The sequence below is a fragment of the Anoplophora glabripennis genome, unplaced genomic scaffold, assembly GCF_000390285.2.
Source record: "Anoplophora glabripennis isolate ALB-LARVAE unplaced genomic scaffold, Agla_2.0 scaffold71, whole genome shotgun sequence".
NCBI classification, from domain to species: Eukaryota; Metazoa; Arthropoda; class Insecta; order Coleoptera; family Cerambycidae; genus Anoplophora; species Anoplophora glabripennis.
The window spans coordinates 1,182,345-1,200,144 of record NW_019416239.1 but is presented as its reverse complement, the minus strand read 5'-3'; the positions used below and the strand labels follow the sequence as shown (position 1 = coordinate 1,200,144).

Genomic DNA, 17,800 nt, shown 5'->3' with positions numbered 1-17,800 from the left:
CCTCTTAAAACCCACCAAATTTCATTTGCACATCTCGACCGGTTTCAGAGCAATAAATTAAATCGTCAGTTTTTAAGAAAAACTTTGACACCCCGTATCTCGGAAAACGAATCATTTGCGGACATACGTTTATAAGCAAACTGCCATTATTTTCTCATGTAGAATCACCCCCTGAAATTTCTCGCACTTATTTACTAACACCCTGTATATGATTGTTTAAATAAATAAATAATAATATCCAATCACCTAGAAACTTATTTTAACTTTCACATTCACAAAAATAAATTTATTAGACAAAATAATACCGAAAGTAATAAAAAATTTATAAAAATAAGAAAAAGTATCATTGGTTAAATTGGCATATCTCGGTTGATTTTAATTATACAAACTTCTACCAAGCACCATTTTAAAGGTCTTGAAACCAGCTTTCATTTGAATATGGCATTACATATACCTGAATTAACTCAGAAAAAAGTTATTAGACGAAAGTCGTCAAAAAGGGCAAAAATTGGCCTAAAATCCAAAAAGTAACCAAATTTGATCCAATGTATCTCGGTTTCTATTAGTCGTAGGTACTTCTATAAAGGCTTATTTTAAAGAAAAAAACATTAAATTTTTTTTCTGTGGAGCAATGCCTATACCTAACTCCTCTCAGAAAAAAGTTGTGGGCCAAAAACCAAATAGAAAAAAAAACGTATTTTTTCGTTTTTTTACTCGTTTTTGGGCATATTTTTGTTAAAATTAATTTTTTTTGACTTCAGAAGGTCTCATTTCGATTGGAAATTCAATTTGCTACAATTTTTCTTGTGACAACTATAGTGAAAAAAATGCATAGTTTTCGAGTAAAACACAAAAAACTGAAAATACCACCTTTTTAATTCGATCTCAAAAACGCACCCCTTTAAAAGGTAGCACTCCGCGGTTTTATCATTTTTTAGGGTCAATTGAACATATCAAACAATAAAATTTCTGTTACGTTGTAGTTCCTATCTAATGTACATAGTCAATAGCCTAAATGTACACCATCCAGGTGTGTAATCTTTGATTTTTCCTTATATTTAGATGATAAGAATAACTTCTTAAAACTTGACTTTTGACTCATTGTTATGCGCTCGAAGCTATTTATCTCAGACTAAAAATAGCCCTGTAGCCCTGAAGGAATCCCGATATTTTCCTACCAAATCCCATCTCACGCTTAGACAAATCCTTCCAATCTCTAGACTCAATTACCTTCACCCCGTAGGCGGTCTCGAACAGGCGCTATTATGTAAACATCCTGGCTTCTTTCAGGTTATCTGTCGGGATTGTATTTCCGCTTCCCACAGGGGACACGCATGCGAACCGATATCCCGCGCGGCGAGGTCCCATCTAACGAAACTAAGATTAGCCGCCGACAGGGCGAAAAGCGTCGTTGAGGAATCGGCCGTCGCGGCGAGCCGTCTCAACGTCACGTCGAAAAAGATCGAGGCGCAATGCAACAAAGTGCAGACGGAGGTGGAGAAGTTCATCGAGGACTACATCAGGTCGATGGAGGACCATAAGCTCAGTCTTCTGGAACAGATAAAGCAGGTTAATGCATTCACGCATAATTTTTCTGTTACAAGTTGATGTCGTTCTGTTACACGAAAAAATACTTAAACAGGGTGTTTCTAAAATAGGGTTTCTGCTGCGTTTATAACTCATTAAAATAAGCCAAAAAGTGTCTATTAACATGTGCCCTAAAACGCACCCTTAGGAAGTTATATGCCCTTAAAACGGCTCAAACAAAACTGTTTTTTTTCTGTTATTGACAAAACGGTTGCAAATAAATAGAAAAAAATGTATGGGTCTTACATAATTTTTTAAGTTAAATAACACGGGCTACTCCGTTTTTCGACATGCAAATCATATGCGTCCCATTTAGGTTGGTGAAGGGGGTTTTCGGCCCGTAATTTTTTTTATTTCAATTTTTTTACAATTTTCTCTACAGATTTATAAAATCTTAACAATTTTACGTAAAAAATATTATCTTTGTCCAAATCGATATTTCCAATGGTTTTCGAGTAAATTGAGTTTGAAAATTACTCTGCTCTTTAAGTTATTAGGCCAAAAATTACAAAAATCTGTTTACCATGGCAAATAAAAGACTGACGTTGCCACAACGCTTAACAATTTAAGTTATTGATAAACTGTCAATTGAGCTTTGCAGTGTTTAATTAGTAAAAGTGGTGAGTGGAAAATTTAAGTATACAACATTATTGCAACTCATAAAATGGAGTCATATTCAAACACGGAAATGGCAGATATGCACTTTATGTACGGCCGTGCGGCTGGAAATGCATCAGAAGCGAGGCGTCTGTATGCGGCAGCATACCCGAATAGAAGACTTCCTTCTCGACAGGTATTTCAGAGGATCCATCAACGTTTAAGAGAAAATGGTTCGTTCCAACCAAGAGTAAATGATCGTGGCAGAGACAGATTTGTAAGAACACCGGTGATGGAAGAAAATGTATTGAGAGCTGTGCAGGACAATCCAAGGGTTAGTGTAAGAAGTGTCGCACGTATGCATAACATAAGTTTTTCCGTAGTTTGGCGAATTCTTTGCGAACAACTACTTCATCCTTTTCATATCCAGCGTGTTCAAGCTTTAAATCCGAATGACTACGAACCACGTCGGCAGTTCTGCCAATGGTTTTTGCGAAAATCGAGGCGGATTCCGAATTTTGCATCTCTTATTTTCTCAATACATTTTCTTCCATCACCGGTGTTCTTACAAATCTGTCTCTGCCACGATCATTTACTCTTGGTTGGAACGAACCATTTTCTCTTAAACGTTGATGGATCCTCTGAAATACCTGTCGAGAAGGAAGTCTTCTATTCGGGTATGCTGCCGCATACAGACGCCTCGCTTCTGATGCATTTCCAGCCGCACGGCCGTACATAAAGTGCATATCTGCCATTTCCGTGTTTGAATATGACTCCATTTTATGAGTTGCAATAATGTTGTATACTTAAATTTTCCACTCACCACTTTTACTAATTAAACACTGCAAAGCTCAATTGACAGTTTATCAATAACTTAAATTGTTAAGCGTTGTGGCAACGTCAGTCTTTTATTTGCCATGGTAAACAGATTTTTGTAATTTTTGGCCTAATAACTTAAAGAGCAGAGTAATTTTCAAACTCAATTTACTCGAAAACCATTGGAAATATCGATTTGGACAAAGATAATATTTTTTACGTAAAATTGTTAAGATTTTATAAATCTGTAGAGAAAATTGTAAAAAAATTGAAATAAAAAAAATTACGGGCCGAAAACCCCCTTCACCAACCTAAATGGGACGCATATGATTTGCATGTCGAAAAACGGAGTAGCCCATGTTATTTAACGTAAAAAGTTATGTAAGACCCATAAATTTTTTTCTATTTATTTGCGACCGTTTTGTCAATAACAGAAAAAAAACAGTTTTGTTTGAGCCATTTTAAGGGCATATAACTTCCTAAGGGTGCGTTTTAGGGCACATTTTAATAGGAACTTTTTGGCTTATTTTAATGAGTTATAAACGCAGCAGAAGTTTGGAACCCTATTTTAGAAACATCCTGTATATTTTTTTACTTAATTCTACAAAATTACCTAGAAATATGTAAATTACTGCAACTATTTGCAATTCAAAAAAAATCCATTTAAAAATTTACCTCGCTTATAATTTTTCTGTCACTTGTATTTGTTTAGTAAAATTTTTCGTTTTTCATTTATTCAAAAAATGTTAAATAAATTTACAAAAACTTGGAAATGGCGACCTTCAACTTCATCACAAGCTTCTATACTCCGATGTATTGACTGGGGTATGTCGAATGTCTTGTGCCACAAGACGCGATGATATGATTCCGTAATTCATGCAAAATTTTAATTGGAGTCGTATAAACCAATTGTTTAAGACGGCCCCAGAGAAATGAATCGACAGAGTTTAAGTCTGGGGACCGTGGTAGCCAAGGTTGTGCTTTTCCTCTACATATCCAACGATTTGGAAATACAACATTCAAATACTGCTGAGAACCAGACCGAAATGGAGCAATGCCGTGTGTGAACAATATTTGTTGTGTTAAGAAAACAGAGACATTTGCAAGCAGTGTTGGCAAATTTACGACAAGAAAATAATGCCTCAAGTTCATATGTGATTGCTATGAAAATTTATAGATAAATTAGCCTCATCGTCATCGATAAAGAGCATTTGTGCAAAAAAATCGAGGATTATGCCCTATTCTTTCTGGCATTCATTGACACAGAACCACTGTACGCGGAAAATCATCGGTACAAGTACTTCTACAAGTTGAATATGATAGTGGTCAGTGGCGCAACCAAGGGGGGGTGGGGCACCGTTGTACGTGCCCCCCCAGACCGGCTGATTAACATATTTAGTAATCTCAGTTAAAAACAGAACATACCTATCTAAAGTTTGGAAAAAATTTGCCACTGAAAGCTGCATCAAATATTACCAGATATCAATATTTTTGCCATGGATAGATTATTTTCTATTGAACCTAAATGATCGATTTTCAAAACACAAGACGATACTCAGTAATTTTATGGTGCCGTTCCCTTGTGGAAAATCTATTACACAAAAGCAAATAGACAGCTTCCATACACTAGTCTGCTTTTATCGCCAAGATGTGCAAGAGTTGAGTACAAACATCTTGAAGGCTGAGTTACGTTTGTGATACCAGAAATTTATTAAATCTTCTCGCAGTGAGTCATCATATCCTCCTCTCATTCCAAAGAGCGCAATCGATGGCATACATTTATGCAACGCGAATTTTTATCCAAATATATACATACTACTAAAGATATTCTCAACAATACCAGTATCCACAGCTACAGCAGAGAGGACATTTTCAACACTACGACGGCTCAAATCCTATTTGAGAATATCAATGAGTGAAAATAAGTTAAATGGTCTCGCCAATTTAAATATTCACCGTCCATGTAGATCCGAAAGAAGTACTAGCTATTCTCAGTGAGAAGGGACCCAGGAGATTAGATTTAGTATTGTAATACTTATTTTGTGTTTGGTTCAGTTATTACCCCCCCCCCTCGTTTATGGTCAAAACACAAGAATATACACAACAAACAAATTATTGTGTCCCCCCCAGGATGTAATCCTGGGTGCGCCACTGACAGTGGTGCAAAAGATAATTTTTAAGAATTCTCCAAACTGTTATGTGGCTAATATTTGTGAGCAATTCCACTAGTGTTTGTTGTAAGGCTATCGGTGATTTTGTTAAGCACCTGTTCTTTAATTTCGGGAATAAGGACGTTTGATAAAACTCCCGGTTCTACTAAGACGCTGATGTAAACGACTAAACGTCGTATGATGCGGAGTAACGCAATCTGGATAATGTTCTTCATAGAGGCACCTATTTTTGTATTTTACCATTTTAAAGCCCGTAAGTGGTACTCAAAAACATTTGTTGGGGTAAATGACTTGAGAGACGCACAGTGATAACTCTTGACAGAAATGTGTTGTTTCCCCAGGCCCTTGATGAACCATTATTTAGAAAAGAGTAGCAATTTTTAATATTTATATTTTGTAAAGCATTTTTGTATTAAAAAATAGAATATTTTAATTAAAAATTTCAAAAGACAGAAAAGTTTCTAAGTGAGCCAAGTTTTTAAACGACATTTTGTAAATTGCAAATACTCCATAAAAAACTACGAAAATGGAGGAATTTGATAATCACATTTTTAGGTTAGAGAGGAAAAACTACAGAGAATCTGCCGAGAAAAAATGAAACTACAAAAGAGAATCAGAGACGCCAGGGACATAGCGTATTTCTTAGACGACTTGCTCAATGATGGAACTGACGTAGAAGTTTTAAGTTTTATCAACCCAGTGATGACAAAGATCGAGAATTGTGATAATTTTGAGAAAACAAAGGAACTGCATTGTTCCGGGACTTTACAGTTTCTGCCAGAGGAAACAGTTAAATGTCCGAATGATTTTTATACACTTTACGGAGTTCTTACTACGCAGACGGTTTCTCCGGAACATTGCCAGTTAAACGCAGATGGTGAGTATGAAATACTGAAATCTATTCTAAAAAGTTATTAACCGAATGGTAAAATAATGCTACTGTGATAACTTTCTTCAAAAGTTGAATCTTCGTTTGCATTTATGTACATTTCATCTTCATACCAACACGGATTTATGAATGGTAATTACATTACCTAAAATCTTGAAGAAAAACTCAATTTTTTTTGCTGAAGCTTTGAATACGAAATTAGATTGATGTTGTATATACCTATTTTTTTTAAAGCATATCGGCTTGATCACAATTTATTAATAATGAAATTGAAATATGATATATGGTAAGTTTCATTTCACTAACAGATATTAATTTACATTCAAGGGTTCCCCAAGGATCAGTTCGGAAGTCACGGTTGTTTGTTATTTTTATTAATGATCTTAACTGAATGCCAGTTACTCTATTCGAATGACCTTAAGTTGCTTTTGGAAGTTAAATTATCTGTTGATTGCACTAGATACTAGATTACAAGATAATCTTATAGTTGCTGTTCCTACAGTAGGTATTCTACCTCTGAGTAGTGTAGCTATTCTAGATTTTGATTATAAAATTGCTGAATATTTTTCAAATAGCATTACACAATTTACTGACCTTGTGATGATGCTAAATTATCGTTGATATATTCGTTTTACAACCAATTCCGCTTTTATAAACCTTGGTTTAATTCTAAATACTTACGGAACGTAAAGACATACCATAACTAATGACAAATACAGTCTTCAGGTAAATGCGTTGCACTTTCTCTAACTGAATATTGTAAAAATTTTAAATGGAACTCGAAACAAACGATGCATATTCTAATTTGCAACTCACAAATGCTGCGACTAATAAAAATTATTTGCAGCATTTGTAAGTGATATACTTGAAGACTATATTTTTCATTAGATATGCCGTTACTCCTCGTGTTGTTGTTTTTGTTAAAATAGTCTGTTGCAGGAGAATTATACTTATTTTACTTGCTTATTACTGTTTTATACTTATGTTCTTCTACATCTCGTTTTTGTATTTTAATTTTTATTTCATCTTGGAGTAATTATGTTTTTATATTTAACGTTACTTTTTCGCTTTTCATCTTACCCTGTAACAGGGACTTTGTTTCATTGGACATTTTATTTCTAAGTAAATATATGCATTAAATAAATATACCTATTTCTAGACATGGATATCCGCCTATTTTATTTTTGCCATATACAAATAATTGACCCAGTATACTCGTTAAATGTAGAGAATAACCAAGCTAACTTTGAGACACCTGTGTGGATCGTTTTTTATTCGATTATAAGTTGACTCTTTTTTAGATTTTAATCTATATCAGCAAGATGCTGCCAAAATTTTTTGAATCTATAATATCTTTAGGGTGGAAATTTCAATTCCCGGATTTTCTTTCTCTATTCTTGGAAAAAACTAAATTCCTGCCCTCGTGTTATTTATGTTTAAATAGTTTTCGGGAGTTCCGTTCATCATCCTGACACAAGCAAAACAAGGAGAACGTTTCCAGAGCGGTAAAAAAAACAAAATTAGTTTCACATAAAGGACCATCTATCTCACGATTTTTTGTCGCATGCCCAGACAATCATGGGAGGAATATTTGATAGCTCTAAATCTCCAGAGACCGAGCGTTACAACGTTCTGGTACAGAGATGCATAAATTTCAAGCTCCAGCCAAATCGTCCGTCACAAAACACGCCCCTGCGTGTTTTCTGAAAATAAACACGATCTCGTAGACGCGTTTTTGTTCTGGGTGGTGAACGGTGATTTATAAACGTGCTAATTATTATTTTACAAGGCAGTACTGGTCGTAACAACGCTTTATTTATACGAGTTTGCAATCAGTGGACGAAGGACCTATTCTTAAAATCAACCTCTATAAATACATCTGCATAACGTCAAGGAATTTGTAACTGTGGGTTCACATACCTTGAATTTGTTTTTTTTTGTCTAATGTATATTATCAAATTTTAATGATGTGCACTGGAATTCTTTTACTATCCCTCTTCTTGGATGTAAGAGGGGCAAGCTAATTTTTGCTGCAATACCTTTAGTACAACTCACATAATAAAAGTGTAGATCCCTAGATCTGGGCGAGGTCCGGAACATTTTCAAAATTACAAAAATGTTTAAAAAACTTAAAAAATACCTATTTTATCTGAGTTTTTTACTTATATCTTGGAACTTATGCATTTTAGAAGAATATTGAAGAGAAAAACAGTTTTAGAATTGAATTTTGCCCAATATACTGCAAGTTAAAAATGTTTAAATTTATTACCGATGCTGCAAAATAGCAATAATTGATGAAAAAAAGGTAAAAATATCAAGTTTTTTGGATAATTTCTTTAAAATCGATAGTTTAAATAATTTTCGAATTTTCAAAATTTTGTACAGGCCAACCATTCAAATGGTTTTTTAAAAATTGAAATCGGTTGACTAGGACGGCCGCAATAAATTTTTAAAGTTAATACTCTTTTTTTTATTTTTAAACAATTAAAATTTAAACAGTTTTCGTGTTTTGAGTAACTTTTCGTGCGTGCGAGCGACAGCTTTTCCGTTGATTTATCCATGTTGCCGATAACTTTAAAAATTTTCGGCAATAAATTTAAACATTTTTAACTTACAGTATATTGTGCAAAATTCAATTCTAAAACTTTTTTCCTCTTCAATGTTCTTCCATAATGCATAGGTTCCAAGATGTAAGTAAAAAACTCAGATAAAATAGGGATTTTTAAGATTTTTGCAATTTTGAAAATGTTCCGGACATCGTCCAGATCTAGGGATCTACACTTTTATTATGTGAGTTGTAGTGAAGATAATCCAGAAAAAAATTGCTTGCCCTCTCTCCCATCCACCTCAAAACAGATCTATGCAATATATTTAAATTTTTCATGGAACTTTCGAATAGTATCCAAATCAAGCAAGATGCTTGCATTGATGCTGTTAAATATCAGCTATTTCAACAATATTACATTTTTAATTCAGAGCTTGATTCTTAAGCATTTTTAAGTAGGAAAGTCAAACTGTACATCCTAAGTTGAGAAAATTGTATCAATTAACATATTGAAGAACATTACTTTTTTGTCCAAATTCATTTGAAGATTTACTTAGAGACAGTAAATATTCAATAGTCTACCTCTATATTTCTTAAGCTTTTCTTCAAAATCAGTATATGTTATTGGATCAAGTCATATAAAATGAAAAGTTAAAAATTTATTCGGATAAAGTTTCATTTTTTTCTTTCAGGAGATTGTAGAAATGATCTATAACTGTTGTGTGGCGCATATAAAATTTATTATTTAGATATCTTTTATATATTTCTTTTGTTATTGGGATTTATAATAAACACCTACACAGAGGTCACCATCCGTTCTGGAACAATGTCTCCAAATAGTCCCCTGCTGGTTGATATAACTGTATACAAATATAACCATAAGCTTCATTATTTTCCGTCAAACAGCTCTTGAGATATTTGCATATTGATATTTGTCAAAAATTTTAGAATCCTATCCTATATCTTGAAAACTATGCTATTTAAGACTCACTCATAATGTTCATAGGACATTTTTAATACCAATGCTTTTATTATTGGAAAATATCTATAATTGAAAGAATTAGTCAATGTATTTTCAGTCATACAGGATGTTTACTAAAGAATGGGCCATACTTTAAGGTTAGCTTCCTTGGATGAAAACAAGGTGATTTAAATAAAGTACCATATTGCTTCCTTAAGAAATTATAGTCCCGAGAAGGTGGTTTTGTTTTTCACTTTTTTACGATATATCTGTGTAACTTCTTGCCACAGCGCATGCACTAAAACCTTGTTGGACATGAACTGATATCATATCGGTCATTTCACTAATGCCTTTATGTAAAACTTCCACTAGATTTGATACTATAAGGACAGCTATCTACTAGATTAATAGTTTTAAATTGAGAAATTGTAGAGTATTCCATACATTTGCAGCAATAACTTTAAATGTTATTTTCTCTAAAACAGTTCATTTCAGCAACATGCAACAAGGATACTTTTTTGAAAGCAAGTCGAATACTGTTTTAAAATAACTAATAATTTTCCAAAAATATCGACCCAAAAAATCTGACTTAAACTATGGCCCATTGTTTAGTAAACACCTTGTAGAATAGGAGAAAGTAACAAGTTTGCTATAAACAGCAGTATTCCAGTAAGACATAAACATGTATCATTTTGTTTCTTTGTCCGTACATAAATAAGATAATAAGATAGCATTAAAAGCTTTGGTATTAATAGAAAATATGATGAAATTGACATTTTCATAGTGGCTGGTATAAATTTAGGAGTATTAGACAAGATTTATATTTCACTTCCCGAAGTCTGTAACGTTTTAAGCTCATCCTTCCTCTCTCTCTTGTTTTTACTGTACGTTTTGGCAACGACAATTTCAACAGAATCAATGGAAGATATTTTCTATTTTATTTTAAGTTTTAATGTATGTACAATTCGTGGACTATACAAAAAAAACGATGCTACGTTAACTTCGCTCTACCTACTATACCTTTACTCTACAAGTGCGAATTCTATTCTCCTGTTTTCTTAAAGAGACTTAATTGTATTTGTATTTGTAGTAAGTTTATGAATAGGTATGAGATAGTATGTTTCTACTAAAAAAAATCCGAGAATAGTAAAGTCACAGCTTATTATTAAGCTGTGGTAAAGTATTTAGTCCAATTAATTAATGAGATACGAATTATCAAAAACATATGATCTAATTGTTAAAATAGGTACTGGGTTTGCCATGTTTAATTATTTCCTGAAAATATAGAAAGACGAACTATATTTTCGAGAAAATTTGAATGGAGAGAACATCTCGATATCTTCAATTCTTTAAGAGGTACAAGTCATTTTATTATGCCCTGTAGTTTCTTGTTTATGAAAATATTTTATTTTCGTAAAAAGTTGTTTTTCCATTCAACTTTACTCGAAAACCGAGTCCGTGACATTTAAATTATTTTTTTCTATATTTGCGGGAAAAATGTTGAATTACTTTGATTGCAAATAGATAATCCAATCATCAAATTTTCCAACATTAAAAAATGTCATAAATAATGCCCTTTCACATCTATAATTAAAATTATACAGGGGATTTATACGATGATAACATTTTTGGGACCGCTGACTCTACCGACAGCTCTGCCTCAATTTATGCATGTCTATCTGGAAGTCGTTCGGCATAACATGTGCAGTTAAATAGCAGTTTTCATCAACGTTTCCACACGTTATTTCCATGCTTATTAATCATTTTACTGACGGGCTATTTTAGTGTGCTGATTTAATTAATTTTAATACTTTTATGCGGACATATTAATACGCACACCACCAGCAAACTGTCTCTTCACAAAAAAAAGAACATAGTTAAGATAAGAATCTAAAGAATAATTGAGTTTGGCCATTTATCCACTAATAATTTTCACAATAAAAGTTGTTGTAATGTCTTTCTGTAATGAAAACTAAAGTAGAGCTGATGATTACTTAAAAGTGAATTACAAATACAAAAAAAAAGAACAAGGAAGTGGATGACACGCCATTTACAGCTACAAATATTCGCATCTTTTTATGTAGATGTAAATGGGGGACGTTCCCAGAGGTTCTCAATAAGTTTTAACAATTTTTATTATTATTGATTTTAAGTGCCGCTTTGCATATTTTGATTATTTTGATTATAGAAAATGAATATTATTAATGTATTCTATCTACCATCTAAATTCCTGTCCAAGTTTGTAAACAACCTGTATTTGTTTTATATTTATCAGGTATAATTTTTCTAGGTTTACAAAATTTACGAGTGGGTAGAAAGGTTGAGGTGCTGCTGGAGACTAGGGACCACAACGACACCTCCATCGAGCGAGGTGGAGAGCTTGTGGCAGCGGAAATTCGTCACCGGGATGCTGGCGTGTCAAAACCGCTGGTAGTTAACGTGCAAGACAGAAGAGACGGGACTTACGGAATCACATTTGTTCCAGATGTTGCGGGGAAATTAGTTCTAAATGTCTGCGTTAAAGGCCAGCCCATTAACGTGAGTTTGATGGATGGCATAATTTTTGTACATTTTTGGAATATGTACGATACCACCAAAATGTAAACATTTACTGAAAGAATATGAATATACAGGGTGGGCCATTAGTGTGAGAACGAAAAATAACTCCTTTGCTATTCATAATACAGAAAAAGGTTTATATAAAAGTTGTACAGAATCAAAAAACCTTAAGGACAAAATTAATTTGAAACATACAGGGCGATGAGTAAAAACGGGACACGCCAAATATTACATTTTTTAAATGGAACGCCCTATATATTTTTAAACATATGGATTTGTAAGAAAATTCTATATATGGCAATATAAACAGTTTCACATTTTAGAACGGGGTTGCCAAGTTATGTAGAAAATTCTTCGAATTTTGGAAAAACATGACCTCGAAGAAATTGTATTAACTTTCAACTACTAACACTTGGAGCAAAGATATTTGAGTTATAGGCAAATGTTAGGCAAAGATTCCTATATTAGCTAATATTGAAATTTTATACTGGCCATTTTTTACAATACGATCATTTTAAGAAAGTTCAAACTTGATTTTCTAAAATTTTTCAAATGGAACACCTTGTATATGAATCTTTATTCTTTTTTAATGGTATTTAGCTGATGTAATCAAATTCAACGAAATTTTTTCTAAATAATCTTATAAAATTATGTCAAACTAAGGAATACATAAACATTGAATTTTTAGAAAAAAATGACGTTTTATCTATAATGTATAACTACCTGATGAAACAATCACGAGGGAATGATGGAACAAAGAGACCTTTTTGTAGTAGTTGTTTTTTATGTGTTCATATTGGTTAAAGGTTAATTAAACAAAAAACAAAGCTACAAAATATTTCTTTGAATGTAAGTTAGTGTTACTGTTAAGGTCTTACATTTGAAATAGTTCTTCAAATTACACAGAAGGGCGTTAGGCCATAAAACTCATATCCACCTTCTCATTTTATCCATAGGGTCATACAGGGAGATGTAACATGGCCTCTTTTTGAAAATGTTTTTCTCATACATGGATCTTTTCAGGAAAACTTTAGAATTATCTATCGCTTTACACAACAAATGTCTTTCGTTAATTTAAATTGCCGGATTTCGAGTAAAAAGTAAAGATTCCGTTTGCTGCTCAAAAAAGGGATTTGAGATACTAAATTGACAGTATTTGGAAAAAGAAAGATTTTAGCAACTATGTATGAATTTTTTTGTTCCTTTAAAGATATGAATCGATTGTTGCAAAATATCTTTCTTCTATCGGTAAATGAGTTCACTCAGTGGCAGAAATTGAAAGGATCCCAAAAGATCCTTAATCTGTTTTAGAAGTACAAAAAAGTATTTATAAACAGAATTATTGTTAAAATATAATTTAGTAGTTTAAATCTTTCTGTATAAATGGTAAAGAGATACAAAAACAATTGATTACTGGAAGGTGGAAATGCAGTCCATCTGAAAGATCGTTAAATTTTGAGTAATTTTTGTAATATATGTTTTTCCCAATATTTACTTGTTTTCGAGACATGTTGACTTCAATATATATATACCAAAAAAAAACTCCAACTTAATCGTCAAGATTAACCGTATCATTTCAATATATACCTATATATATATGATGTAACAGGAAAATCTATTATTTTATACCTCACCAATACCACTAATAAATTAGAGGTTTCCGGGAAGGTGGTTAGGTACTAACGGAGTTATAAGGTGGCCGGCTCGTTCACTAGATTTGACCCCATTGGATTTTTTCCTACAAGGTCATTTCAAAACAATGTAGGTATATCAAGACCTTATAGAAGACATGATGGATTTTTATAATACAATTTATGCATTTACGGCGGCTTTAGATCGATACATTTTATTAAAAGCATGTAATATCGAACTAACGAGAATACTAACTTTGTGTATTAATGCCGAAGGACGTAATTTTGAACATTTATCTTTGTTTTAACTTACTTCAGTAACTACATCTACATATCCTTTATTATTTTAAATATTTTCTGTTACTTTTTCTGTAGTTGATCAATCATTTTCATTTCCACGTTCCGCATTTCCACGTTCAAGGAATTTAAAAAATTTTAGTACCGCAACACCATCTATACAGAAAGATTTGAACTATAGTCTGTTTAGAAATGAAAGAGAGTAATAAAAGCTCATTATGTATGCAAATCGTAAATAAATGTAGTACTGGTGCTTATATTCAATATTTTTATATTATGTATTATTGGTATAGGATGAGGTGTACTTTTAAAAAAACTTTGTGCGATCGGACTGTACTAAATTGTAGCAGGTAGCTAAAATTTAATCCCCGACAATCCGTCTTTGTCTATGCCGCTTCAATTTCTCGGTCCATTTCTCTTATAAGTAAACAATATAAAAACAGCATTTCAAAACATGAGGCTACTTTAAGCATCATAACCGGGTTAAGAGGGTTTTTAGTAATTCAAATAAAATTATTCAATATTATTATCAAAATATTTATTTAAATTTAATGAATAGACTTTTATTCCACACAAAAATATATGTATTTTGAAAATTCAAATTATGGTGAGTAAATGTAGTGTTGTATAAATGTACAATAAAGAAAATAAAAAAGTAGGTATATTAAAATTCATCCTCTGAATATTCTGATGAATTATCTTCGTCTCCTAGATTGATAACGATAGGTTCCACAGTAACGTCAATTAAATTATCGAGTTCCCACATTTTCTCCTCTTCTTTTTGTACATGATGTATACATCTTTGCCAGTTATCTGCAGTTACTCGTTCCAAGGAATTTTTTAACAAAATTTTCACGTCACTTAATTTAAACGTCGTATTATTTCGCGCTACATCTCCTTTTACCTGCGCCCAGACTAATTCGATTGGGTTAAGTTCACAGTGATAAGGTGGTAACCGTAGTACCGTTATTTGGCGATTTGTTGCCATTTCATCGATAACATATTTTTTCTGATCTTTATTAAGATTGACAAGTGTCAAAAGTTCCTTTTTCACCATATTTGTTTCAAAAGAAATGTTTTTTCCGGATAACCATTGAATTATATCGGCTTTCCTCCAAGCAGTCGTAGGCGTCCGCTCGGTCTGCCGTGAATGGTAACTGGCATTATCCATGACAATTACAGACCCCGGAGGAATAAGATCCAACATCTGTGTAAAATACTCTTCGAAAACATCTGCGTTCATGTCTTCGTGATAGTCACCTGTATTTTTAGATTCAAATAAAAGTAAACCGCCATCTACAAAACCACTGGCACTACCTATATGTGTCACTATTAATCTTCGCCCTTTACCTGAAGGTGCCTTGAACCCTGTTGAAAGTCCATCCAAAAATGCTTGTCGAAAACTTTTTACATTTTTATCTTGCCATACTTTTGTTACAGTATATCCCTCGTTGACCCAAGTTTCGTCTAGATAATAAATATTCCTCCCTTCGTCACGGAATTTTCTAATTGATCTTAAGTAGGATCTTCGCCAACAAATAATTTCATCTTTATCGATAAGAACTGACTTCCTGTTCTGCTTTTCCCAGCAAAAATTCAACTCTCGTAAGACGGCCCATAATTTGCTTCTACTGATTTTTGGCAAATCGTTGTCCTCTGAAAGTTCACTTAAAATTTTGTTTAGCGTTGGTATTTCTTTTTTAAAATAAAATGAGTGTACTTTTCTGCGAATGACATTTTTGAAGAAATCATCTATAACGACTTTTGACCTCCCTGTAGATGATTTTGGGGGATTTACAGTATCTTGTTCATTTTTTGTTTCCTTTAAAAGTCTGTAGATAGTCGATTTTCCAATCCCTGTCATTTTTGTTAGCATTAGTGTTACCCGATAATTACCTGAAACGAAATATTACCACGCCCATGGCCGGTTCTTATCTCGGGGTTTTATTACTCTCTTTCATTTCCAAACAGACTATAGCAATTCTAACTGCAATTTAAAGCTATTCGAGGGATCTAACAACCCCAGTTTCTGGAACTAAAATAAATTTCTCCATTTCGGAGATATTGGCAGCGGGAGTGTTAAATGGCATACTTTGTTCTTCAATAGTTGTAGTTACACATGTTTCATAATTATGGAGGTCAATATTTCAACTGGTCTTAAGATTTTGGATTTGCATGTGACAAATAGTAAATAACTGCCGCTGTATGGGAACAACAGCCCCCGGTTCTATTTCCATTTGCACAATTACACACGTCTTTGAATACCCTTAAGTACAGCTACTCATTATCTTCAATAAGTTTGATGGATTTTCCAGAATTCACTGAAAATGATCCCAAAATATTATTTACGGTCACTTACCAATTATCACAAGCAATATGTTATCTTGCGGAAATAATGACTGATGGAAGTCTAAACCTTGAATACTTGAAAGAATGCGAAAATATTATAAGAGTGAGGGTGCGATCAAGACATATTAATAAAAAACATAATATAACTGCTATATTGAGTGTAAACCAAACCTGAATTTATAGTTTAAGGACATTTTCCCATTTTTATTTGAGAGAAACAACTACATTTCACTGATTCCGTATTTTTTTTCAGGGTAGCCCATTCCCAATAAACGTCCGAACCATAAAACCCCATCACGGTACCTTCCATTGCTGCTGCTTCTGTTCCAGCGGGGGTAGTAAGGAAGCTACCTGTGGCTGCGAGGGGAAAATGCCTGGTGGATACAAAGGATGCGGGCACGGACACGAAGGACATCCCGGAAGGAGGCATTGGTCCTGTTGCGGGAACATATTGGAACATTCGGAATGTGTTAGATCCAATTCACAGTATCAATTTACATTGTAATTGAATGTATTTATTTTTATTACTTAATAAACAGATCTATATCACTGTGTGTATTTAACAGGTATTCTAGGGGATATTTTCAGATGTTTAGTAATAATAAACCAATATGACAATCAACGTTGATGTAAATGCAAAATATCATTTGCATTGCAAAACTGATAAACGTACTTCAAATTCCTATGAACATATGAAATTTTGTGGGTTGGATTCCACCATAGACCTTATAAACTACTGGACTCGCCCAACTGTCATTTTGCATATATAAACGGCAATCGCACAGACGTGTGCGGGAGAGATAGAGCTAGTGCGGGCATATGCTTCGTTCACATAACTTCGACTGCAGCGCGGAGAATGTTGATAACCAACTCCTGCCAGAAAAGTCCAAACATTTTTACATAAAAGCATACACAGTTTTTAAAGATTGGTGTCTTACAAAAAACGTCGTCAATACCTCAGAAAATGTCCTACTAGCATACTTTAAAGAGTACGAGGATAATAAAAAGGCATCCAATCTATGGTGTATTTTTCAATGTTAAAGGCAACCCTAAAATTAAAAGAAAATATTGACGTTTAAAGATGATGAAAATGATGTGGATGTTCGAAGCGATATAATTATAATAAAAATACCTACCAGTAAGAATGGTTCAGCCAGAAAATTTGTCGTGATGAAACCCCTGTGGATTGAGGTGGTAAAAAAGTACTTGGGGAAAAGGCCCACACCAGATTTACAATTATTTATTGGCTTCCGAAATGGGGTGCCAACACGGCAAAATATGGGGCACAGCACAATTAGCAATATGTCTAAAGTGATCGCAAAGTTCTTGAAACTCCAAAATTATGAGAATTACACCGGTCATGCCCTTCGCAGAACATCAGCTACCATATTGGCTGAA

The 17,800-nt window shown here is 33.3% G+C and overlaps 1 protein-coding gene across 1 annotated transcript in view; it reads left to right on the top strand.

The window, feature by feature from the left end:
- The window catches only part of LOC108917625 (tripartite motif-containing protein 45), a 39,706-nt gene extending 22,775 nt beyond the window's left edge, over window positions 1-16,931 (top strand). The window contains exons 5-8 of the mRNA XM_018724334.2: window positions 1,291-1,569; window positions 5,727-6,048; window positions 11,857-12,104; window positions 16,656-16,931. Of these exons, the coding sequence (XP_018579850.1) occupies window positions 1,291-1,569; window positions 5,727-6,048; window positions 11,857-12,104; window positions 16,656-16,907 (1,101 nt within the window). The 3' untranslated portion in view covers window positions 16,908-16,931. The remainder of the gene's footprint in view (window positions 1-1,290; window positions 1,570-5,726; window positions 6,049-11,856; window positions 12,105-16,655) is intronic.
- Window positions 16,932-17,800: the final 869 nt, after the last annotated feature.